This window comes from Oncorhynchus masou, chromosome 14 (genome assembly GCF_036934945.1).
Source record: "Oncorhynchus masou masou isolate Uvic2021 chromosome 14, UVic_Omas_1.1, whole genome shotgun sequence".
Taxonomy (NCBI): domain Eukaryota; kingdom Metazoa; phylum Chordata; class Actinopteri; order Salmoniformes; family Salmonidae; genus Oncorhynchus; species Oncorhynchus masou.
Window position 1 is genome coordinate 22,197,407 of NC_088225.1, and position 26,162 is coordinate 22,223,568.

A 26,162-nucleotide genomic window follows, 5' to 3' on the forward strand; every position below is an offset into this window, starting at 1 on the left:
AGTTCTCAAAAATGACGTTGGAGGCGTCGTACGGTAGAGAAATTAACGTCCAATTCTCTGGCAACAGTTATGTTGGACATTCCTGCTCTGCATGCCAACTGCACACTCCCTCAACTTGAGATCTGTGACATTGTGTTGTGTGACAAAACTGTACATTTTAGAGTGGTCTTTTATTGTCCCCAGCACAAGGTCCACCTGTGTAACGATGATGCTGTTCAATCAGCTTCTTGATATGCCATACCTGTCAGGTGGATGGATTATCTTGGCAAGGAGAAATGCTCACTAACAGGGATGGCAACAATCATGTTTGAGAAATAAGCTTGTTGTGTGTATCAAACATTTTTGGGATCTTTTATTTCAGCTCATGAAACACGGGACCAACACTTGATATGTTGAGTTTATATTTTTATTCAGTAGTAGATATCTTGAAGTAAACACACATACACACACACTGGTCCTGCTCTCCTTTTCTCGGGTGTCTGTTTCTCTCACACCGCACCCATCTCTTCCCCTTTGTGACCCTCACAGCTGTGTGGCACCACGCTTGGTGAACTCCAGTCTGTCACCTGGGTGTTTCAGGGTCCCAGTTTAGCATCTCTGATGATTCAGATAGACAGTTTATGTAGTCCAGGGACTGCAGGGACTGTTCCTATACACTTTCATGATCTAATTCTCACTACTTTGTTTCAGCTGAGGAGAAACTGCCTTTTTGCATAAGCCAGCTGGTGGCTGGTAACCATACAATGTTTCAACCATGTGAACACAATTTGCATTTGGTTTGAATAAATGGTGAGAACGATCAAATAATGAGACCATTTAATCACAATTTAATTTATATTATAGACCTTGTTCACAGCAGTAGTACTTCAATTATTTAATATTGTCAGTCATTCACTGCCACTCATCACACATTATCATTGTTTGTGTATATATATATATAACAAACTTTTCAAGAATTGCATAAAACAATGAGTATTAACTGCAACAACAAATTGCTCTTTGTGGTTTCTTATAGCTGTTCCGGGCACCTCCCCCTAAATACTTTAGTATGTCTTGCTTACTGAACTTGTTTATAGGGGAGAGAGTTTAAGAATGTGTTTTTATCAGGCGTATCTATCAAAATGAGCATTGGGCACAGTAGTTCAAAGTTACCCAAGCATGACTTCTGCCCCAGGATGCACCTGCACTCTGGTAAAGGCATTTCCCTGATATATTATCTTCATTAACCCTAAAAAGGACCAATATATCATTGTGAAAGTGCAGTAACACGTTTAAAAACAACACACAACAATGATCTATTGCAGATGTGGAAGAAAACGTCAAATTATAATTTGAAAAAGTCATTGAGTGACGTTTAGCCATGTATTGGTTTGGTGACAGTTGCTGATCATTGGACATTGAAACAACGGGAACACATTTCAGGGTACAGTACTTCAGGATGTGAATGGTTACATTTTTTAAATTAACTTGTTTTGTGTGTTATTTAAAAAAATACATTTTGTAAGGTTTTTTCTGACTTTATTGAACAGATAGAGAGAAAGGATGACAGTTATGAAAGATAGAGGTTGTGCCAAAGGGCAGTAGTCCAGGTTCATAACTATGCCTAGAACGTATAAGACAACATACCACAATTTCTTATTGTTGAGAGAAATATCAAAATGTAATCTGATTTAATATCAATTATTGAATTACTCTTCTTAATACATCAAGAAACGTTTAAATGAGAGACGTGAAAAAACAGTTGTGGCTTATAACATCCATTGAGTTAACATATTAGTGATCTATTGTCTTCCTTCTCTTTTCTCTATTAGGGATATATGGTCAGAGTCTGGAGGACATTCCCTCCAGTCCAGTCCTGAAAAGCCTGGAGTACCTCTCAGCCTCTCCTGTAAGGGATCTGGTTTTACCTTTAGTAGCTACAACATGGCCTGGATACGTCAACCTGAAGGAAGAGCTCTTGAATAGATATTATATGGAGTGATGCTGGTGGAACTGTATATGCAAAAAGAGTTGAAGGACGGATAGAAGTCACCAGAGACTATTCTAACAGCATGGTGTATCTGAAGCTGTCTGGCCTGAGAGCAGAGGACTCTGCTGTGTATTACTGTGCAATAGAGGCACAGTGGTGTGAGTGGAGGATCTGTACAAAAACCCCTCAGAGAATCTAACTGGCAGCATAGTCAACAGAGGGCAGACGAGCATCAGTACAGCACAGTCAACAGAGTGCAGCAGAGCATCAGTACAGCACAGTCAACAGAGGGCAGAAGAGCATCAGTACAGCAGTCAGAGGGCAGAAGAGCATCAGTACAGCACAGTCAGAGGGCAGAAGAGCATCAGTACAGCACAGTCAGAGGGCAGAAGAGCATCAGTACAGCACAGTCAGAGGGCAGAAGAGCATCAGTACAGCACAGTCAACAGAGGGCAGTAGAGCATCAGTACAGCACAGTCAACAGAGGGCAGAAGAGCATCAGTATAGCACAGTCAGAGGGCAGAAGAGCATCAGTACAGGACAGTCAACAGAGGGCAGAAGAGCATCAGTACAGCACAGTCAAAAGAGGGCAGTTGAGCATCAGTTTCCTGAAAACTAAAGCAACCAGTAAACCATCAACTGAACTACTATTAACATGAGCATTGTCCTATAGGCAAGAGTAGAAAGTTAGAAAAATGTATGTAAGTTTCACTCCACAATATATACTGATGCATTGTTTGACATTACAAAATGCAGATTTAAGAACCACAATGTGGACCACTCAGAGTTTTGAGACATTGTAGGTAATCATGTACAAACATAGTACAGTATGTAATTTGGTATCAGCTATAATACATTATTAAACGGGTTGTTTGGATCCTGAATGCTCATTGGACGAGCAGCGTTCCAAGCGGTGCTGTGTTGGCCGTCACAGACATACCAATGCCCATCTGAAAATGTTCCATCTGAAAATGATCACTGCACCTCCGTAACAATATCATGTTCATGTTGCTGTCTAAATCATCTCTTATATTTATCTCACCTCACACTTTATTTCCCCTTGCTTCTAGCCCAGCATTTAGTTTGGTATAGCAGGGGTTAATAGAAGCCTTCCTGTCTGCCTATCAGACCTCTGAAGATTTCTTTCACTTTTGAAATGTAAATTCCCCTGTAGAGAGAATTTTCATGTTCCCCTGCTCAGACGTTGCATACATCAACCAGTGGTTGTGTGCCACGTCATCGACTGTGTCATCGACTGACAGATTTCCATAGAGATCCTATTAAATGACGAGTTCCTAATTCTATATAGATTTCTATAACATACAATGTGGTTAGCTGATAGGTAAAATACCTATCCAGGTTCTGTAATATTCGACAGGCGTCAGCAAGGCCTGGGCTATCACTTCGTGCTGAACAACGCCAGTGACCTGTGACTGTATTCAGCACATAACACGGCCTCTTGTACCTTACTGCTTAATTACATCATCTATACACATGTATGCAGAAACAAAACCAAGGACAGGCTATGTGAGGTGTTGAATCTCATTAAACTGTGTTCATTCATGACAGAAAGTATACATGTAAAAGGGCCTCTTTTTGTATATTATGGATTTTTCTTAACTGCCTCATTGGAAACATGTCCTTTGAAAACTACTATACTGTTTTTGTCACCCATGACTTCAATGGAAACACTTTTCAATACATTCTTTCCTTGGCAAATGGATGTCTCTACAGTATATACCATTTAAATGAACCCACAATTAAATGAAATCATGAAGGTTATCAATATTTAGAAAATCCTCATGTTCCTCCAGTCCGTCAGTCAGCTATGTGTGTGGTGAGTAGGCCCTGGAGGTTCTTCTGACTAAGTGACCTGATGAGGAAAAACTCTGTTCCTGGTGAGGTCATGTGATAAAGGACAACTCCTGGCCCTACCTATGAGCCCTAAATTGACCTCTGACCTCATTAATCAGCCCCTCCACCATGACATCATGATGTAAATCCAGATCTCTCAGAGTTCATATATACTTATGTTCTGCTGCTGACTTGTTGTCTTGTGTGGAGCAGCTGAGTTGATATCTCCACCCTCAGTATGACAGGAAAACTCTCCCTCCTACTGCTCTCTCTGTCTGCCCTGTCAGTTCTACTGTACTTAATCAGCTGCTCTTAGTGAAATTCGTGAACATGGACAATGGATTTTTTAAACACTCTTATCTTGCCTTCCTTCAATTTTCTGTTTTCCTTCTTTTTTTTCTCTAGCACTTTCAATGGCCGGAGTCGGGAGTCCATTCCCTCCAGTTAAGTCCAGAAAAAGCCTGGAGAAACTCAGTCTCTCCTGTAAGGGTCTGGGTAAACCTTTAGTAGCTGCAACCCAGGTTGGATAAGACAACCTGCTGGGAAAGCATTGGAATGGATGGGTTACTCTGGATTAGGCCTAGGTAACCATGAACTTTTAACATTGTTCCCTAGGCCTGGAAACGCCTAACGATAATTCTAACAGCATTATGACTCTGAAGCATTCTGGTCTGAGAGCAGAGGACTGCTGTGTATTACTTTGTAAAAGAGACAGTGGCGTGAGTATGTGGAGTATCTGTACAAAAGAGACAATCTAACTCGCAGCAGAGTCAACAGAGGGCAGTTGAGCATCAGTACAACAGAGTCAACAGAGGGCAGTAGAGCATCAGTACAACAGAGTCAACAGAGGGCAGTAGAGCAGAGTCAACAGAGGGCAGTAGAACATCAGAACAACAGAGTCAACAGAGGGCAGTAGAGCATCAGAACAACAGAGTCAACAGAGGGCAGTAGAGCATCAGTACAGCAGAGTCAACAGAGAGCAGTAGAGCATCAGTACAGCAGAGTCAACAGAGGGCAGTAGAGCATCAGAACAACAGAGGGCAGTAGAGCATCAGAACAACAGAGGGCAGTAGAGCATCAGAACAACAGAGTAACATCTACTGAAGCATAATATTCCCCTAAGAGCCAAAACAACAGAACTACTTGTACATCAACACAAGGTACATATTTCCCTGAGGAGAGAGATAGAACATAAAGAGGAATCACATACAGACCTACATACTCTATTTGTGTTTATTCCTGTTAAACAAGGTGACTGTCCTTGATAGATTGATCCCTAATCTGACATTTATAGTAAATTAACCACAATGGGTAATTATTTCTATAAATACTCAGAAAACCATCCTCCAAGATTCCCTGCAGTTTTACCAAACACCTTGACCAGATCAGGAAATACTCTAGGCCCTGATTATGGCATGGGGACAGAGTTTATCCATGTCATTCAACATGTCATGTTATCAACGAAAACTCATGGCCCTACCAATGAGTCATAGCTTGACCCCTGACCTCAGAGTTATCAGTCCCTCCCCCATGACATCATGATGTAAATCCAGATCCCTCAGAGTTCATATATACTTATGTTCTGCTGCTGACTTGTTGTCTTGCGTGGAGCAGCTGAGTTCATATCTCTACCCTCAGTATGACGAGAAAACTCTCCCTTCTGCTGCTCTCTCTCTGTCTGACCTGTGAGTTCTGCAGTACTTAATTAGCTGTCTTTTATGGAATGACTGAACATTGACAAAGTTTTTTGTAAACTCTCTTCTCTTGCTATCCTTAATTGTTCTGCTACTTTCCCTGTAACACATTCTTCCTATTTCTTCTTCCTATATATTATATAATATATATATATATTCTTCCTATATAAGTATCTCCATTAGGTTTAAATGGTCAGAGTCTGGAGTCCATTCCCTCTAATTCAGTCATGAAAAAGCCTGACGAAGCTCTCAGTCTCTCCTGTAAGGGTTCTGGGTATACCTTTAGTAGCTACAACACACATTGGATTAGACAACCTGCTGGGAAAGCATTGGAATGGATGGGTTACTCTGGATTAGGCCTAGGTAACCATGCTAAAAGGTTTGAAGGACGTATGGAAACGACTAAAGATAATTCCAACAGCATGATGACTCTGAAGCTGTCTGGTCTGAGAGCAGATGACTCTGCTGTGTATTACTGTGCACGAGACACACAGTGGTGTGAGTGAGTGAAGGATCTGTACAAAAACCCCTCTGAGAATTTAACTCCAATTGCTGAGTCAGTCCAGATGTCTGATGAATAGAGCCAGTCCACCCAATGACAGACTCAGGACCCAGGTTTTAGAACAGTTTTTTTTGTATCGTGCTTTGTATTTCTATTTTAATCAGATTTCTTATTTTTATTGGGCTCACTTGAAAAAGAGACCTTGATATCAACATGACTCCCAGTCAAAAATAAAGGTTAAATAAACTCTTGGCCCTACTGATGACTCAAAAATTCACCTCTGACCTCATTCAACAGCCCCTCGCCCATGACATCATGATGTAAATATAGATCCCTCAGAGTTCATATATACTTATGTTCTCCTGCTGACTTGTTGTCTTGTGTGGAGCAGCTGAGGTCATATCTCCACCCTCAGTATGAAGGGAAAACTCTACCTTCTGCTGGTCTCTCTCTCTGTCTGCCCTGTGAGTTCTGCAGTACTTCATCAAAAAAATTTGTGGAATGACTGAACATGGACAATGTTTTTTGTAAACTCTCTTCTCTTGCTTTCCTTAATTTTTCTGCTGCTTTCCTCTAACATGTTCTTCGTATTTTATTCTCTCTCTCCATCAGGTTTAAATGGTCAGAGTCTGGATCCCAGTCCCTCCAGTTTAGTCCTGAAAAAGCTTGGATAAACTATAAGTATCTCCTGTAAGATATCGGGATTCACCTTTGACAGCCACAACACACAATGGATAAGACAGCCAGCTGGAATATCCCTGGAACGAATGGGTTACTCTGGATTAGGCCTAGGCTACCATGCTAAAAGGTTTGAAAGATGTATGGAAACGACAAAAGACAATTCCAACAGCATGATGACTCTGAAGCTGTCTTGTCTGAGAGCAGATGACTCTGCTGTGTATTACTGTGCAAGAGACTCAGTGGTGTGAGTTAGAGGAGGATCTGTACAAATCTAACTGGCAGCAGAGTCAACAGAGGGCAGTAGAGCGTCAGTACAACAGAGTAACAGAGTATCTAATGAAGTATAATATTTCCTTAAGGGTCAAAACTACAGAACTACTTGTACGTCAACACATGGTACATAACCCAAAGTATGTGTACATCTGCTCGTCAAACATCTCATTCCAAAATCATGGGCATTAATGTGGAGTTGGTCCCCCCTTTGATGCTATAACAGCATGGTCAGAATATTAGCCCCATTGGTGAAGTATTTCTATAAATATTTAGACAATCATCCTACAAGATTCCCTACAGTTTTACCAACCTCCTTGACCTGAGCAGGAAAAACTCTTTGCCCTGGTTAAGGCACGGGTACATAGTTTGTCCGTGTCACTTCACGTCATGTTATGAATAAAATAAACATAATAAAGAAATCTGCCTGTAGTATGAAACTGGCTTCAACGTAACTAGCTACTAGAATGTATATAGTGTATATTTTGTGTATTTAATGTTGTTCATTATTTTCTTTCCCAGGTGTACAGAGTTATGAACTCACTCAGCCAGCCTCTATGACTGTCCAGCCAGGTCAACCACTGACCATCTCCTGTAAGGTCTCTTCTTCTGTTGGTAGCTATTGGACAGCTTGGATCTGACAACCTGCAGGGAAAAGCATTGGAGTGGAATGGAAATGCATATTCTGGAGACACACAATACAAGGATTCACTGAACAACATGTTGGGCCTCTCAGTAGATTCTAGCTGTAATGCTGAGTTTTTAAAAGGGCAGAACCTTCAGACTGACGACACAACTGTGTATTATTGTGCCTACCCTCACAGTCATACAAACCAGCACCAGAGCTGTATAAAAACCCATCCTCTTGGGAGACACTGTATAGAATATGGAAGCTGAAGAGCAGCAATGTAATGCTCCTCTTTTCCACTAATTGTATTAAAAATAAATGTTTTATCCATAAAACGCTCATTAAGAATGTCAAGCCCATCTCCTTTGTTAATAAATCAGAGGAGTTATAGTCAATATATCAAATGCACCTGAAATAACGGGACAACTTATGCTAAATGGTGATAAAAAAATATTGACTAGCTTTACCACTAGGTTCTGTAAGAATACATGGGATAACATACCACAATTACTGAAATTATACATTATGACAAGCTATAGGACACAGCCATTCATCTTCCCTGGCCAGAATATGGTGCCATGACTCCATACTTCATCACTGCCACAACTGGAAGTAATTATTTACATTTACATAAGGTATGTATGTATGTATGTAGTTTAATGTATTGTATTGTATGTGCATATATTATGAGTATATTATGCATCCAGTGACACCTGTCTTGCAGGACAGACAGTATGCAAATAAACCCCCCCCCTCTGATATATAAATGATCTGTTCTGACCTTCCTCACTGCAACCACCCTGTCTGTACTCAGACAGACACTGCCAGAGATCCAACAGAGAAACATGTTTCTTACATCCCTACTCCTCCTGGCAGTCCTGCCATGTAAGTGGGGGGGATTTTAGTCTCTTTGTATACAGGACACCAAACAATGTATTAGTCAGTTGTTTTACCATTTTGTTAGTCAGTTGGAGTCAGTTGTTTTGTTGCCATTGTGACAGTTTTTGAGGAATTCCTCTCATCTCTCTTTCTCTACACTCCTGCTCTCTTTCAGATATACACAGCATTAGTTTGACCTCCTCCCCTGCTCAACTCAAACCTCCTGGAGGATCAGTGAAACTATCTTGCCAAGTCTCTGGCTATGTCCTGACAGACTATGGTACAGGTTGGATACGACAGCAGCCAGGGAAAACACTGGAGTGGATTGGGATCATCTGGGGTGGTGGATCCATCAACTCTGGAGCCTCTTTTAAGAGCAGATTCACCATCTCCAGAGACAGTAGTAATGTACTGTACTTAGACATCACCAGTCTGCAGGCTGAGGACACAGCTGTGTATTATTGTGCAAAAACTGGAGGCACAGTGCAACAACTCAATGGAAGACCTGTACAAAAACATTGTACATACTAATGTTCAACAAATACACAGCAAGTTGGGTAGGTTTTTTCAGTTTAAAAGTTGTGGTGTTGATTTCTAAACGATTTGACTCTAAATGGCACACACTCCATGGTCATAAATTCAACACTCCCATAGCTAATTTAGTACTGATGAATACACCTTTTTTTTGTGATAAGGGTCAAATAAGGATTTCTAAACAATAGTCCAATGGCTGTTTTTCTAAACATACTTTTGAGTCCCATCCTATAAGTGAAGCGTGAAAAGTCAGTACGGTTCACAGAGGGTTTTCTGACATTCCTAATTGCTATCGGCTCCCGAGTGATGCAGCAGTCTAAGGAACTGCATCTCAGTGCTAGAGGTGTCACTACAGACCCTGGTTTGATTCCAAGCTGTATCACAATCCGGCCATGATTGGGAGTCCCATAGGGCGGTGCACAATTGGCCAGGCGTGTAGGCCAACATTGTAAATAAGAATTTGTTCTTAACTGATGTAAATAGTAAAATAAAAAATAATCACAATGTCTCTGCCTTGTGCAAATTACACATAGCTTTCTAACTTTTATACTAATTCATCTCACTCCCTCTACCCTATTTAAAACAGTCTCTCTGTGTGAATCATACAGTATCTCTCTCCCATCAGTTCATCTTCAACACAAAGCCTGTTCACTGATTCTCTGCTGCTGCTGATGGCAGCTGTTTCCTGTCTCTCAGGATTTGGGTGTTTAATTAACAGACTTATAACATGTTTAAATGAATATATTGTGTAATTAATGCTTACATAGCTTTAAAATAGTTGTACTTTGAGATTGTTCTACATGATATTATGATGTTTCTTAACAGGTGTACACTGTGGTCTGGAGCTCACCCAGCCAAGTTCAATGGTTATAAATTCTGGAGTCTTTGGTAATCACCTGTAAGGTCTCTGGGTATTCTCTGACTGATAGCACCAACCTCTACAGAGTATCATGGGTCCAACCTGAAGGCATTATACCAGAGTGGGTTGGGAACATCTACCGTTTCACGATGCAGGCACAGCTTACAAAGATTATCTTAAACACAAGTTCAGCTTGACCAGAGACATTTTAAGAGGCGCAGTGGCTTTAATAGGACAGTCTGCAGACTGAAGATTCAGCTGTGTATTACTGTTCTCGTTACCACAGTGATACAAACAAGCACAAAATGTGTACAACAATCTCAACAGCCATGAGTAGAAAACAAACTCAATCATATTGTATTTCCCCCACAAGAAATAACATTTATAGATGTCTACTGTACATTGCAAATCAAGTGTTACTGTACAGGGGTGAATCACCAACTTGCAGGAAAAGAACTGGAGTGGATCGGATTAATTTGTCACGATGGTAGACATATTACAGTGATAAACTGAAAAACAAATTCAGTATCTCCAGAGACATGTCCAGCATCACAATGACTTTAACAGGACAGAGTCTGCAGACTGAAGACACAGCTGTGTATTATTGTGCTCGCCATCCATACTGATACAAACCGACGCAGAACCGGTACAAAAACTCCATGACATTCATATGAATATAAAGGTATCCAAACACTAAACATGACACTAGAATACAAACTTTTAAACAATTAAAACACACATACTTTATACACAATTACTGTATTACTACAATTTCTTAGCAGTTATACTCCATCCATCAAATCTGCTCAAAGTATTAGTGTCACACTCCCTTCTTCATTTGTTTGTTGTATTCTGTCTTTTAACTAATCAGCCCTTCTTTACAATTTGTTACATTGTAGAATAATAGTGAAGACATCAAAACTATGAAATAACACACATGGAATCATGTATTAACCAAGAAAGAGTTAAACAAATCAAAGTATATTTTATTCAAATAGCCACCATTTGCCTTGATGACATCTTTGCACACTCCTGGCATTCTCTCAACCAGCTTCACCTGGAATGCTTTTCCAACAGTCTTGAAATGGTTCCCACATATGCTGAGCACTGCTTTTCCTTCACTCTGCGGTCTGACTCATTCCAAACCATCTCAATTTGGTTGAGGTCGGGAGATTGTGGAGGGCAGGTCATCTGATGCAGCACTCCATCACTCTCCTTCTTGGTCAAATAGCCCTTACACAGCCTGAAGGTGTGTTGGGTCATTTTCCTGTTGAAAAAAACAAATGATAGTCCCACTAAATGTAACAGGTGAAAAATATACTTTATGTATTTCACCAAAAATCATTCAAATGTATTTGTATTTATTATTTTAAGGTTATTTTAAGATGTATTACATTACTTTCAAGAGTGAATTATTTTATTTTATTTATTTTATAAATTGTGTTAATGCTGTGATGTCATCAACAGGAGCCATGCCCTTACACCTCAGTTTGCTCAGAGCATGATGAGGAGAAGTAGGTGTTACATATGCTCCGGTCTTTTTAATTTTAATAATTTTTTTTATTTTACCTTTATTTTACTAGGCAAGTCAGTTAAGAACAAATTCTTATTTTCAATGACAGCCTAGGAACAGTGGGTTAACTACCTGTTCAGGGGCAGACCGACAGATTTGTACCTTGTCAGCTCGGGGATTCAAACTTGTAACCTTTTAGTTACTCGTCCAACGCTCTAACCACTAGGCTACCCTGCCGTGCACATGTTCGCAAATGTTCACAAATTCACAAGATGAGACAATCAAAAGTTATATCGTCACTAATTTAGTGTCGCATTACTGTTTATAGGAATACATATTCATGTGAATGTGGATAATGTTCGAGTGCAACTTTGCAAAGCTAGCTCAACTATCATTAGCTTTGTGGCGGGAGGGGGTCTCTTTCAGGTGCAGACATCGTGAGTTGTTCTATTGTTTTCTCATTGGTTTTCTGCACTGTCTTTTATCAGGCATATATACTTGAATGGAGTCCAGACTGCAGTAGTAACTTTTGCTTGGTTTTTGTATCCATTCCATGCAGGTATGTTGTGAAATGTGAGGATTTTGTATTTCATGTTTAATATGCCTAGTTCGCTGTCGTTCATTTGTTACTTTCACGGAAATGTCAAAAATGGCTCTGTTATTCCATTAGTATGCTTCAGGTATAATGGTGCAATAGTATACTCTCTAATAATTATTTTGCCCTTATTAGCAATTTATTAGTGTATTGGTGGACAACATTTTATAGAATGTAATGAGTCTTTTGGAAATATGAACAGGTACATTTTGTACAATGTACTTTTTGTTGATACTCTTACACTACAGTTTGCTCAGAGCGTGATGAGGAGAGGCAAATATACTTGTATGGAGTCCAGACTGAAGCAGTTACATTTGCCTTGTATTTGTATATATTCCACGCAGTCAAAAGAGAGACAACTGGCAGAATTGTGTCCAGAGCCTTATCTTCCACCTACACCTTACCAGAACACAACGCAGAAAGGTACTGGTGCAGAACCGGTTACATAAGCGCAAACCAGATGGGATGGTGAATCACTGCAGAATGCTGTTGTAGCCATGCTGGTTAAGAGTGACTTAAATTCAAATTAAATCCCAGATAGCGTCACCAGCTAAGCACCATCCTCCTCCATGCTTTAAACATGAGTAGGTCATCCATTCACCCACACCACGTCTCATAACAGACAGGCTGCAGTTTCTGAGGCTGGTAACTGTAATGAACTTATTCTCTGCAGCAGTGGTAACTCTGGGTATTCCATTCCTGTCACGGTCCTCATTAGAGCCAGTTTCATCAAAGCGCATGATGTTTTTTGCAACTGCACTTGAAGAAATGTTCAAAGTTCTTGACATTTTCCGCATGGACTGAGCTTCATGTCTTAAAGTGATGATGGACTGTTGTTTCTCTTTGCTTAATTGAGCTGTTCTTGCCATAATATGGACTTGGCTTTTTACCAAATAGGGCTATGTTTTGTATACCCCCCCCCTACATTGTCACAACACAACTGATTGGATCAAACACATTAAGAAGGAAATAAATTCCACAAAATAACTTTTAACCCTTTGTGACTAGGGGGCATTATTTTCATTTTTGGAAAAATAACGTTCCCGTAGTAAACAGGATATTTTGTCAGGACAAGATGCTGGAATATGCATATAATTGACAGCTTAGGATAGAAAACACTCTAAAGTTTCCAAAACTGTAAAAATATTGTCTGTGAGTATAACAGAACTGATTTTGCAGGCGAAAAGCCTGAGAAAAATCCAATCCGGAAGTGCCTCATGTTTTGAAAGCGCTGCATTCCAATGCGTCCCTATTGAGCAGTGAATGGGCTACCTCCTTTTTCTCCGTATTCCCCAAGGTGTCTACAGCATTGTGACGTAGTTTTACGCATTTATGTTGAAGAAAGCGGCTAAATTGCGCAACTGGTCATCTGATGGCTCCCAGAGTGATTCTTGGAATATTTTACGGAGTTTCCGTGACTGCAATTTCCAGGCGATTTCTCAGCCAAACGTGAAGAACAAACGGAGCTATTTCGCCTACAAAAATAATATTTTTGGATAAAAGGAACATTGGCTATCTAACTGGGAGTCTCGTGAGTGAAAACATCCGAAGCTCATCAAAGGTAAACGATTTAATTTGATTGCTTTTCTGATTTCCGTGACCAAGTTACCTGCTGCTAGCTGGACAAAATGCTATGCTAGGCTATTGATAAACTTACACAAATGCTTGTCTATCTTTGGCTGTAAAGCATATTTTGAAAATCTGAGATGACAGGGTGATTAACAAAAGGCTAAGCTGTGTCTCGATATATTTCCTTTGTGATTTTCATGAATAGGAATATTTTTTCAGAATATTTATGTCCGTTGTGTTATGCGAATTAGTCGATGATTACGCTCCCTCATGCGGGATGGGGAGTCATTAGAGGTTTTTAAGAAGGCACACCTGTTAATTCAAATGCATTCTAGATGATTACCTCATGAAGCTGGTTGAGAGGATTTATTTATTTTAATTTAATTTAATTTCTTTCACCTTTATTTAACCAGGTAGGCAAGTTGAGTTCTCATTTACAATTGCGACCTGGCCAACATAAAGCAAAGCAGTTCGACACATACAACAACACAGAGTAAAACAACACATGGAGTAAAACAAACATACAGTCAATAATACAGTAGAAACAAGTCAAATCAAATCAAATTTTATTTGTCACATACACATGGTTAGCAGATGTTAATGCGAGTGTAGCGAAATGCTTGTGCTTCCAGTTCCGACAATGCAGTAATAACCAACAAGTAATCTAACTAACAATTCCAAAACTAATTTCTTATACACAGTGTAAGGGGATAAAGGATATGTACATAAAGATATGAATGAGTGATGGTGCAGAGCAGCATAGGCAAGATACAGTAGATGGTATCGAGTACAGTATATACATATGAGATGAGTATGTAAACAAAGTGGCATAGTTAAAGTGGCTAGTGATACATGTATTACATAAGGATGCAGTAGATGATAGATTACAGTATATACGTATACATATGAGATGAATAATGTAGGGTATGTAAACATTATATTAGGTAGCATTGTTTAAAGTGGCTAGTGATATATTTGACATCCTTTCCCATCAATTCCCATTATTGAAGTGGCTGGAGTTGAGTCAGTGTGTTGGCAGCAGCCACTCAATGTTAGTGGTTGCTGTTTAACAGTCTGATGGCCTTGAGATAGAAGCTGTTTTTCAGTCTCTCGGTCCCAGCTTTGATGCACCTGTACTGACCTCGCCTTCTGGATGATAGCGGGGTGAACAGGCAGTGGCTCGGGTGGGTGTTGTCCTTGATGATCTTTATGGCCTTCCTGTAACATCGGGTGGTGTAGGTGTCCTGGAGGGCAGGTAGTTTGCCCCCGGTGATGCGTTGTGCAGACCTCACTACCCTCTGGAGAGCCTTACGGTTGTGGGCGGAGCAGTTGCCGTACCAGGCGGTGATACAGCCCGCCAGGATGCTCTCGATTGTGCATCTGTAGAAGTTTGTGAGTGCTTTTGGTGACAAGCCACATTTCTTCAGCCTCCTGAGGTTGAAGAGGCGCTGCTGTGCCTTCTTCACGATGCTGTCTGTGTGGGTGGACCAATTCAGTTTGTCTGTGATGTGTATGCCGAGTACCTTAAAACTTGCTACCCTCTCCACTACTGTTCCATCGATGTGGATAGGGGGGTGTTCCCTCTGCTGTTTCCTGAAGTCCACAATCATCTCCTTAGTTTTGTTGACGTTGAGTGTGAGGTTATTTTCCTGACACCACACTCCGAGGGCCCTCACCTCCTCCCTGTAGGCCGTCTCGTCGTTGTTGGTAATCAAGCCTACCACTGTTGTGTCGTCCGCAAACTTGATGATTGAGTTGGAGGCGTGCGTGGCCATGCAGTCAGGGGTGAACAGGGAGTACAGGAGAGGGCTCAGAACGCACCCTTATGTGGCCCCAGTGTTGAGGATCAGCGGGGTGGAGATGTTGTTGCCTACCCTCACCACCTGGGGGCGGCCCGTTAGGAAGTCCAGTACCCAGTTGCACAGGGCGGGGTCGAGACCCAGGGTATCGAGCTTGATGACGAGCTTGGAGGGTACTATGGTGTTAAATGCCGAGCTGTAGTCGAAGAACAGCATTCTCACATAGGTATTCCTCTTGTCCAGATGGGTTAGGGCAGTGTGCAGTGTGGTTGAGATTGCATCGTCTGTGGACCTATTTGGGCGGTAAGCAAATTGGAGTGGGTCTAGGGTGTCAGGTAGGGTGGAGGTGATATGGTCCTTGACTAGTCTCTCAAAACACTTCATGATGACGGACGTGAGTGCTACGGGGCGGTAGTCGTTTAGCTCAGTTACCTTAGCTTTCTTGGGAACAGGAACAATGGTGGCCCTCTTGATGCATGTGGGAACAGCAGACTGGAATAGGGATTGATTGAATAGAGGGCGCGGCTGGGGATGCCGTCTGGTCCTGCAGCCTTGCGAGGGTTAACACGTTTAAATGTTTTACTCACCTCGGCTGCAGTGAAGGAGAGGCCGCATGTTTTGATTGCAGGCCGTGTCAGTGGCACTGTATTGTCCTCAAAGCGGGCAAAAAAGTTATTTAGTCTGCCTGGGAGCAAGACATCCTGGTCCGTGACGGGGCTGGTTTTCTTTTTGTAATCTGTGATTGACTGTAGACCCTGCCACATACCTCTTGTGTCTGAGCCGTTGAATTGAGATTCTACTGATATTGCAGGTGAAAACCTGAGGAAAATCCAACCAGAAAGTGCTGTTATTTTGAAACCTCTCTGTTCCATTGCATGCTTACCCTAAGGCTTCCACAAGGTGTGAACAGTCTTTAGACAGTTTCAGGCTTTTATTCTGAAAAATTAGCGAGAATGATCACATCGCGTTAGTGGATAGCTGGGTGTCCCCAGACTTGTGCATGCGCAAGCCACTGGAGCGAGATCTTTTCTCTCTCTCTTCTATTGAAAACGCTACCGTCCGGTTGAAATATTATCGATTATTTATTGTAAAAACAACCTGAGGATTGATTATAAAAAATGTTTGAAATGTTTCTACGATCTTTACTATTTGGAATTTCCATCTGCCCGTCGTGGCCTGCACGAGTCTGTGGCTTTTTTCCATCTACGTAACATTGCAAAAATCAGAAACTTTCTGTCCAAAAATGATGCAGAAAAATTAATCCATGCTTTTGTCACTTCTAGGTTAGACTACTGCAATGCTCTACTTTCCGGCTACCCGGATAAAGCACTAAATAAACTTCAGTTAGTGCTAATTACGGCTGCTAGAATCCTGACTAGAACCAAAAAATTTGATCATATTACTCCAGTGCTAGCCTCCCTACACTGGCTTCCTGTCAAAGCAAGGGCTGATTTCAAGGTTTTACTGCTAACCTACAAAGCATTACATGGGCTTGCTCCTACCTATCTCTCTGATTTGGTCCTGCCGTACATACCTACACGTACGCTACGGTCACAAGACGCAGGCCTCCTAATTGTCCCTAGAATTTCTAAGCAAACAGCTGGAGGCAGGGCTTTCTCCTATAGAGCTCCATTTTTATGGAACGGTCTGCCTACCCATGTCAGAGACGCAGACTCGGTCTCAACCTTTAAGTCTTTACTGAAGACTCATCTCTTCAGTGGGTCATATGATTGAGTGTAGTCTGGCCCAGGAGTGGGAAGGTGAACGGCTCTGGAGCAACGAACCACTCTTGCTGTCTCTGCCTGGCCGGTTCCCCTCTTTCCACTGGGATTCTCTGCCTCTAACCCTATTACAGGGGCTGAGTCACTGGCTTGCTGGGGCTCTCTCATGCCGTCCCTGGAGGGGGTGCGTCACCTGAGTGGGTTGATTCACTGATGTGGTCATCCTGTCTGGGTTGGCGCCTCCCCCCCCTTGGGTTGTGCCATGGCGGAGATCTTTGCGGGCTATACTCAGCTTTGTCTCAGGATGGTAAGTTGGTGGTTGAAGATATCCCTCCAGTGGTGTGGGGGCTGTGCTTTGGCAAAGTGGGTGGGGTTATATCCTTCCTGTTTGGCCCTGTCCGGGGTGTCTCGGGTGGGGCCACAGTGTCTCCTGACCCCTCCTGTCTCAGCCTCCACTATTTATGCTGCAGTAGTTTATGTGTCGGGGGGCTGGGGTCAGTTTGTTATATCTGGAGTACTTCTCCTGTCCAATTCGGTGTCCTGTGTGAATCTAAGTGTGCGTTCTCTAATTCTCTCCTTCTCTCTCTCGGAGGACCTGAGCCCTAGGACCATGCCCCAGGACTACCTGACATGATGACTCCTTGCTGTCCCCAGTCCACCTGGCCGTGCTGCTGCTCCAGTTTCAACTGTTCTACCTTATTATTATTCGACCATGCTGGTCATTTATGAACATTTGAACATCTTGGCCATGTTCTGTTATAATCTCCACCCGGCACAGCCGGAAGAGGACTGGCCACCCCACATATGCTCTCTCTAATTCTCTTTCTTTCTCTCTCTCGGAAGACCTGAGCCCTAGGACCATGCCCCAGGACTACTTGACATGATGACTCCTTGCTGTCCCCAGTCCACCTGGCTGTGCTGCTGCTCCAGTTTCAACTGTTCTGCCTTATTATTATTCGACCATGCTGGTCATTTATGAACATTTGAACATCTTGGCCATGTTCTGTTATAATCTCTACCCGGCACAGCCAGAAGAGGACTGGCCACCCCACATAGCCTGGTTCCTCTCTAGGTTTCTTCCTAGGTTTTGGCCTTTCTAGGGAGTTTTTCCTAACCACCGTGCATCTACACTTGCATTGCTTGCTGTTTGGGGTTTTAGGCTGGGTTTCTGTACAGCACTTTGAGATATCAGCTGATGTACGAAGGGCTATATAAATAAATTTGAATTGATTTGATTTGTGGATTACTCAACAAAACGCGTCAACCAAATGGAGGTTTTTGGGTATAAAAATAATCTTTATCGAACAAAGCAAACATTTGTGTAACTGGGAGTCTCGGGAGTGCAAACATCCGAAAATCAAAGGTAAGCGATTAATTTAATTTATATTTTATTTTCTGACTTTCGTGACCAACCTACTTTGCTGCTAGCTGTTTGCAATGTTTTTTTTTTCGAGAGAGATGTCCTCATATAAACACTTGGTTTGCATTAACTTCCAAAATATGCATCAGTCCTGCGTGTGTTTTGTGATATTTAATTTGTATTGTCAGAACTCAACTCTTTTTGTATTCTTCCATGCAACCCTTTTTTTTTTAATGTCCTTCTATTATCTGGTGTAGTTTCTAATCTGATGAACATGTCACAAATATTAGACTGTTCAGAGGATGCTATGGTTTAACCTATTGATCATCCCCACATGGCCCCACATCGCATCCCCACGCTTGGTTTGCAACTGTAAAGCTTTTTTGAAATCTGACACACCAGGTGGATTAACAACAAGCAAAACTGTGTTTTGGTATATTGCACTTGTGATTTCATGAAAATTAAATATTTTTAGTCATTTAATTTGAATTTGGCGCTCTGCAATTCAACGGATGTTGACGAAAATGATCCCGCTCAAGGGATCGGTGCGCCAACCCTCTTAATAACTTTTCATGTTCAAAATTGTGCACTCTCCTCAAACAATAACATGGTATTCTTTCACTGTAATAGCTACTGTAAATTAGACAGTGCAGTTAGATTAATACGAATTAAAGCTGTCTCCCCATATAAGATATGTCTATGCCCTGGGAAATGTTCTTGTTTCTTACAACCTTGGTTCTTATATAACGCTTACAAGGACTTTGTGAAATCAATAGGCTTTTAATACAAAAGTATCGCAAGCCGGGATGGTCCGCGGAACACACAGCTTTTCCAGAGCCCTGGCTCCAGTATTTATCCACATATTGCATATGAGTCCATCCCACATGCAAATGAAGTTACATCCCAATCCGTGCATCCTGCTTGTTCAGCCCAATAACGCCCATATCTGCTTTCCGTCAGATTATAATGATGACAAGACCCTTGCTTTGTTCCTGCACTTAGCTAAATGCATTCTTCTGTTTGTGTGTTATCTAGAATCAGCAGACTATGTGTCTCCTCTGTTTTTTAGCGTGTCCAGCTATACTAAAAATACTATACATTCCTCTATTTTACAAGCCTATGCTTTGGCTCTGCACTTAGCTCAATGTGTTCCTTTGTATGTGTGTCTTTATCTCGGATCAGCAGGCTATGTGTCTCCTCTGTCATTCCTTCAGCATCTCCATGTCCTAAAAATATGTGGGCTATATTTATAATCCATCAGTTGGTAATTTGGCTGACCCCCTCCTTTGTATATCCCTCTGACCTTGGTATGTCCAGCTGTCCTGGCGCCTATGTGTCGCCTTCTTTTCATGTGGTCTGTTTTTAGTGTTCAGCTATTCTATACATCTATGTGTTTATCTATGTGTTCTATTTGCTCCCACAAATCCCTCCTCTGGGGCTAATTAGCCCCATAATAATACAAATATAACCCTAGGATTGTGAATGAGAATACCTGTGATAGACAATAAAATATAAAACAGAGTAAAATATATAAACCAACTGGACCAAACATCTCCAAATTATTAATACTAAATAGGAGTAAAAGATCCAATTAGAAACATTGAAGAAAACCTGACCTGACCAAACATCTCCAAATTATTAATACTAAATAGGAGTAAAATATCTGATTTGGTATAGAAACAATAAAAATAATACATTACATTTTGTTGAAGCATGAGCATGTAAGTACATAGCCTTGCCTGAGGTTCTCAGTTATGTGAAAAAGAAAAAATATATAATAAAGCAATGAGTAAAATAATAAATTGAATATGAGGAAACACGAGGCCTCCATGCAGTTACAAAATAAAATTGACACAACATCAGTCTAAATTTAAGCTTTCAACATGATCCTCCCTCTCAGACACCACTCCAACGAACATGATACCAGCGATACCAACCTCTGTTAGAAGATTAAGGACATGGTCCGTAGACACTTGTAACCGGGATATCCCACTGTTACCTACATGTTTTTGAAATTAACCTAGTATTTAGAAGTCAAAACTAACTTTTAATTAAAAGAAACCAGATATATTCATTGATATACCTATCAAAAACATTCAACAAAACAAACAAAAACACAAGGCCGTGAGCAAAAGTAGATATATTAAAACCTTACATAGCACCTCTTGTACTTACTACAGAAATGACCCTTTTTGTGGATATGTATCAGTAGACTTTCTTATGAATTTGGAATGACAGCATATACAGGTAAACCATCCTTACGAAAACCATGGCAAGCGTAACCACCTCCAGGGACCACTCCATACAGGCAGTTTGGATTACCAAAGGGGCAGTCAAGGGGTCCACCAACCGCATTGCATAACTGTCCATTTTCATCAGTATAGTGGCCTGGGCTACCCGGTACAGGATCAACTATCACCGGAGGGTCAGCTCTACTTACGGACATCTGTTTAACCATTGTCTGGATCACAAGTGATTTCACCAAGGGTAAAACACAACAAAATACAATACCCAGAGCCAATAACCCCCCGCCCAGCATAATGGCCATCCTAGCAAACATAGCATTGGGAAAATGGGGAGCTAAGTCCAACCAATCCCAAACATGAGAGTCAAACCCAGCATTTGCCTTAACCTCTGCTCGTAAACCTTTAAGTTTAGCTATTGCGATTGCAAAGGATCCATTAGGCGCAGTGTTATTGGGAATAAAGGTGCAGCAATCATCCCAAAAAATAACAAACTCCACCCTTCTCTGCCAAAAGCCAATTGAGAGCCTGTCTATTTTGCCAAGACATTTTACTGGTAGCCTGTACCTGTAACGCTTATAAGGACTTTGTGAAATCAATAGGCTTTTAATACAAATACGCCGTTAGAGCCGAGTCAGTATAGTTAATGAATCTCTGTTGGTTATAGTATATATAATTAATCCACTCTAAGTTCTTATTTGGTGTTATCCACAAAAATGTAGATTCAAATCCAGATTTAATTTCATCTCTTGCCTTGAACTCCCGAGGTACTCCTCTAGGCTGTCCAATTGCATCAAGGTATACCTCAGGGTTTTTCTCATACGCCCTCTTAAATCTAGAGTTAACATCATGGGGTGACTTAATAATGGTAACCTGTTGAATTGCTCTAACTAAGGCACAAAGACCAGTCCATCCATCTGGCAGTACATTCAACAGTTCGTTTCTGGATGTGTGGTAAAAACAATCTGCAATACCTCTGTCCTGATTTTTTAGCATAATAAGAGATGGCGCAACCTGAGTTATTTTACCACACAACCCTTTTCTATTCGTTATCAACCCTTTATCTTTATTTCTACGAACCCCTGCAGGCTCTAGTACCCAAATAGTATCACATTCTACAGTGGCGTTACCTACATCAATTCCTTCGGTGTTCTGGCTGTAAAAACATTCATATTTTCCTTTAATCACAGTACTTCCGTCTAACTGAGGTCCATTTAATTCAGTTCTAATGTCATAGACAGCACAATCCTTGTCTCCCAACCCAGTCTCGTTCAATACTGTTCTGCCTCTAGTGCTCCCCTGAGCAATCCTACATTCTATGTCACACAAGGGAATAGAATACTTTGTCTTGGTACAATGATAATTTTTCCAATTTGCACAGTTTTTAAATGATGCTGGTTCAGGGACTATGATGAAATCCGACAAAGGTGATTTACTACACAATATAGAATTGTCCATTCTGTGTTTGTTTGCCGTATACTTCGCCCATTTGTACCATTCATTTTTTACCTCTTCTTCCTGTGTGGTGTCCTTGAGTGGTTCTGAGTCTGATATGTCTATGTCTGTCATCTTTGCAATGTTCTCATCTTGAGGTAGGTCATTAGAGTTTGTAAAAAAATTCCAAAACTCATTAAAGAATCCTTTTGGTTCTGATGTGTCAGGTGTCTTTGTGGTTACCGTGGTCTGCTTGGTAAGAGCAGTTGATGTCATCTTAGTGGTGGTTGCTGTGGTCGTCACAGCAGCCGCCACCGCTGTTGCTTTGGTTGTCACAAGCTGTTCTTGTTCAGGTGCTGGTGTAGGACCCAATTTAATATATTTGTAACTGTTTCCTTCACTCAGTCCTGTTCTTGTAATTTCAACTACAAATTCTTCACCTTCTGCTGGAGTTCTCGTTCATGATAAACTCCCACTCGTCATCATATTTGATTAATGTCAGGTCACATCCTTTGGGGTCCCAAACAGCTTCTCCCTTTGTTATATGATGCGTCCATCCACAGAGTGGCTCCTCCGGTAGGGGTTTCTTCTTCCATACAGTAACTGTCCTTTGTTCCCCTGGTTCTGTTAGAGTTTGTGGTGGAGCATGAAATTTAAACCTGTCAAAATATCCTGTCTCTCTTTTCTTCCTGTTTTTATAATTTGTCTTGATCGTGAGTGCGTGCTTCATTTTCATATTGTCCTTAGTTGTTCTCATTCTACCATTGCCATTGTTCTTTGGTGGTCCTATTTTCAATTGTTCATTATGGAGACCAGGTAAGGGCTGAAAAGTCAATTGTGGGGAAATCCCCATTTCTTTCATCTTGCAAGATTTCTCCTTCTGCTCTTGGTAAGGCTTCTCCTCCACTTTCTTCGCCTGTTGTTCCCGGGGAGGTTTCTCCTCCACTCTCTTCGCCTGTTGTTCCTTCCTCAGGCCGAATTGGGCTTCCATCTGGGGAAGGCGTCCATTTCAGGGAAGAGATGTTCCCATTCTTTAGGCGATACCTCGGGGTCCCACTGTAGAGGGCTTCCGTCAACAGAGTCTGCCCCAACAAGTATATCATCAGGAGTAGCAGACATGTTACCTCCCCCACTTCTGGGCTTTCTGGCCATACTGGAGGAGGCTTTGGTTGTTTGTCTCTTTTCTTTTCAGGCTCTTTTCCCCTGGTGCTTCTTCTGGGTGCGTTAGTTGGCGCACTCATCGTATCTTGGCTTGTATCTGGTCTGCCATTTTCTTGATTCCTCTCTGGCGTTTTGATGGTTTCCGCTGCTCTTGCTCCCTCCGGGCTCCCGCTTGGTGAATCAGCATCCTCTGTGTCCTCATCTCTGTAGGGTTGTATCCTTCTCTCTGTCGGGACTCGGGTGCAGTGGTTGAGATGATACCACGTCTTGCTTCCTTTCACTTGGCCGGCCGTGTTTGTGGCTGTCGCCACCTCGTAGGGTCCTTCTCTCCTCAGCTGATCCCACTTCCTTCGGAACACTCGAACGAGACCAGATCTCCTGGTATCACTGGGCGAGGTCCTTCCGGACCCGGCACCGTCTTTTTCTCCTGTAAGTATATGGCTTTGTGTATTTTGGTTAGATACATCACATACGATTTCAATTCACTTTGCAATATATCTAAGGAGGGACCTTTATATAGTCCTCCTAACATTGGTATTGGCATGGGTCGACCCGTAAGCATTTCATGCGGCGAGAGGTGCGTGTTTCTGTTAGTTTCCATGCGACAACTCATTAGTGCAAGCGGCAAAGCATCCAGCCAATTGAGTCCTGGAGATCTACAGATCTTTGTTATCTTGTTTTTCAGAGTCCCGTTAACTCTTTCAACCCTCCCCTCCGATTGGGGATGATAGACACATCCCAACCTTTGTTTCATCCTTAGCTTCTGTATTATTGTTTTTACAACTTTTTGTATAAACGCTGAACCATTGCCTGAGCTATTTTCAGACGGAATCCCAAACCTGGGAATTACTTCTGTTGATAAGAATTTTACCACTGTTCCTGACCCCTGATCCACCGATGGTATTGCTTCTACCCATCTACTGAACCTGTCTATGATAACTAACATGTACAGTGCCTTGCGAAAGTATTCGGCCCCCTTGAACTTTGCAACCTTTTGCCACATTTCAGGCTTCAAACAAAGATATAAAACTGTATTTTTTTGTGAAGAATCAACAACAAGTGGGACACAATCATGAAGTGGAACGACATTTATTGGATATTTCAAACTTTTTTAACAAATCAAAAACTGAAAAATTGGGCGTGAAAAATTATTCAGCTCCTTTACTTTCAGTGCAGCAAATTCTCTCCAGAAGTTCAGTGAGGATCTCTGAATGATCCAATGTTGACCTAAATGACTAATGATGATAAATACAATCCACCTGTGTGTAATCAAGTCTCCGTATAAATGCACCTGCACTGTGATAGTCTCAGAGGTCCGTTAAAGTGCAGAGAGCATCATGAAGAACAAGGAACACACCAGGCAGGTCCGAGATACTGTTGTGAAGAAGTTTAAAGCCGGATTTGGATACAAAAAGATTTCCCAAGCTTTAAACATTATTATTGCTAGTTTAGTTAGGATACATTAATGCGGTCATTAATTTAACAATTTGTGCGTGATGTTGGATGGGAGTTCCATCACTCTTTTTAAATCCTCTCTGTTTCCATACTGCACCAAACAAATGGCATACGCCGTGCGCGTAAGCGGAATCAGTATAGATATTAACTGTTTGACCTTTTCCTAGTATACATGCTGCAGTCAAAGCCTGTAGTTCAGCTAGCTGGGCCGAGCAAGGTTGAGGACAGTGTTCTAATATTTCCTCAGTGAAAGCTTTCCCCTTTTGCTTGACTACCGCAAACCCTGCATGATTACCTGTATAATCTTTAAAGCAAGAACCATCTACAAAGTAACTTTCCAGATTATCTCCCTCTTGATCTATTAAAGGAATTGATTCTAAGTCAGGGCGTAATTTGGTAAATGCTAAAGCCTCGGCTACACAATCGTGTGCTTCTCCTTCAAAATCGAATGGAATCCTTTCTGCTGGATTCACAGTGCTACATCTTTTAATGAGAACGTCTGGATACGTGAGCAAGCTCATATAATCCATCGTCCTTGCATTAGTTAACACAAATTTTCCCTGCTCTATCAACTCCACTATTTTATGATGAGTGCTGATAATCACAAGGTACCCCATGGTTATTGTTGACTCTTTGTCATATGCATAATACAATGCTGCCAATCCTTGATAACACGGTGGGTATCCCTGGGCTACCGGATCTAGTTTAGAGCTATAATAGGCAATGGGTTGTTTCTTCCTACCACTACATGTTTCTTGCATAAGAACAGCTGCTGCATAGTTGTTGCACCTGTTTGCTATGTATAACAAGAATGGTTTGGTGTAATCTGGGGTTGCTAGAGCTGGTGCTGTTTGCATCTCTGTCTTAAGTGTTACGAAAGCAACCAACGCATCAGTGTTCCAATCTAGTCTTGCTCTTAGATTAAGCTGTCCAGCTTCTTTCATCATTTCTCTCAGGGGAGCTGTTTTGACTACATACTCTTCTATCCAATCTGAACTGAACCCTGTCATTCCCAAAAAGGTCATCATTTGAGCTACTGTTTGTGGCAAGGGTGCTTTACTAATACCTTCTAGCTGTCCTGGAGCTATTGCTTCAGTCCCATGAGCTATTGTTCTCCCTAAGTACTCAACTTGAGGTTGAGAGTACTGTAGTTTTGTTCTAGAGACTTTGTGTCCCCCCTAGCTAGTCGCTGCAGTACTTTTAGTGAGTCTGAATGACATTGTTCCAAAGTTGAGGCACAGATCAACAGGTCATCCACATATTGAATCAGTGTGCCATCTAACATTAATTCCTCCAAATCAGCTCTCAATGTCTGATTGAAAAAATGCGGACTATCCTTAAAACCTTGTGGCGTTCTACTATAAGACAGAGTTTTACCCCTATATCTAAACGCAAACAAATGTCTGCACTGCTCTGCCAGGGGTACACTAAAAAACACTCCA

The 26,162-nt window shown here is 41.5% G+C and overlaps 1 pseudogene and 1 gene segment (V, D, J or C); one reads left to right on the top strand and one right to left on the bottom strand.

Moving 5' to 3' along the window:
* LOC135554533 (Ig mu chain C region membrane-bound form-like) overlaps positions 1-26,162 on the bottom strand; it is a 526,132-nt pseudogene that overhangs the window by 460,153 nt on the left and 39,817 nt on the right.
* On the top strand, positions 8,396-10,496 carry LOC135554832 (Ig heavy chain V region 914-like). The segment is given in 3 exon segments: positions 8,396-8,483; positions 8,653-8,984; positions 10,362-10,496. Coding segments are annotated over 3 exon segments (507 nt in total).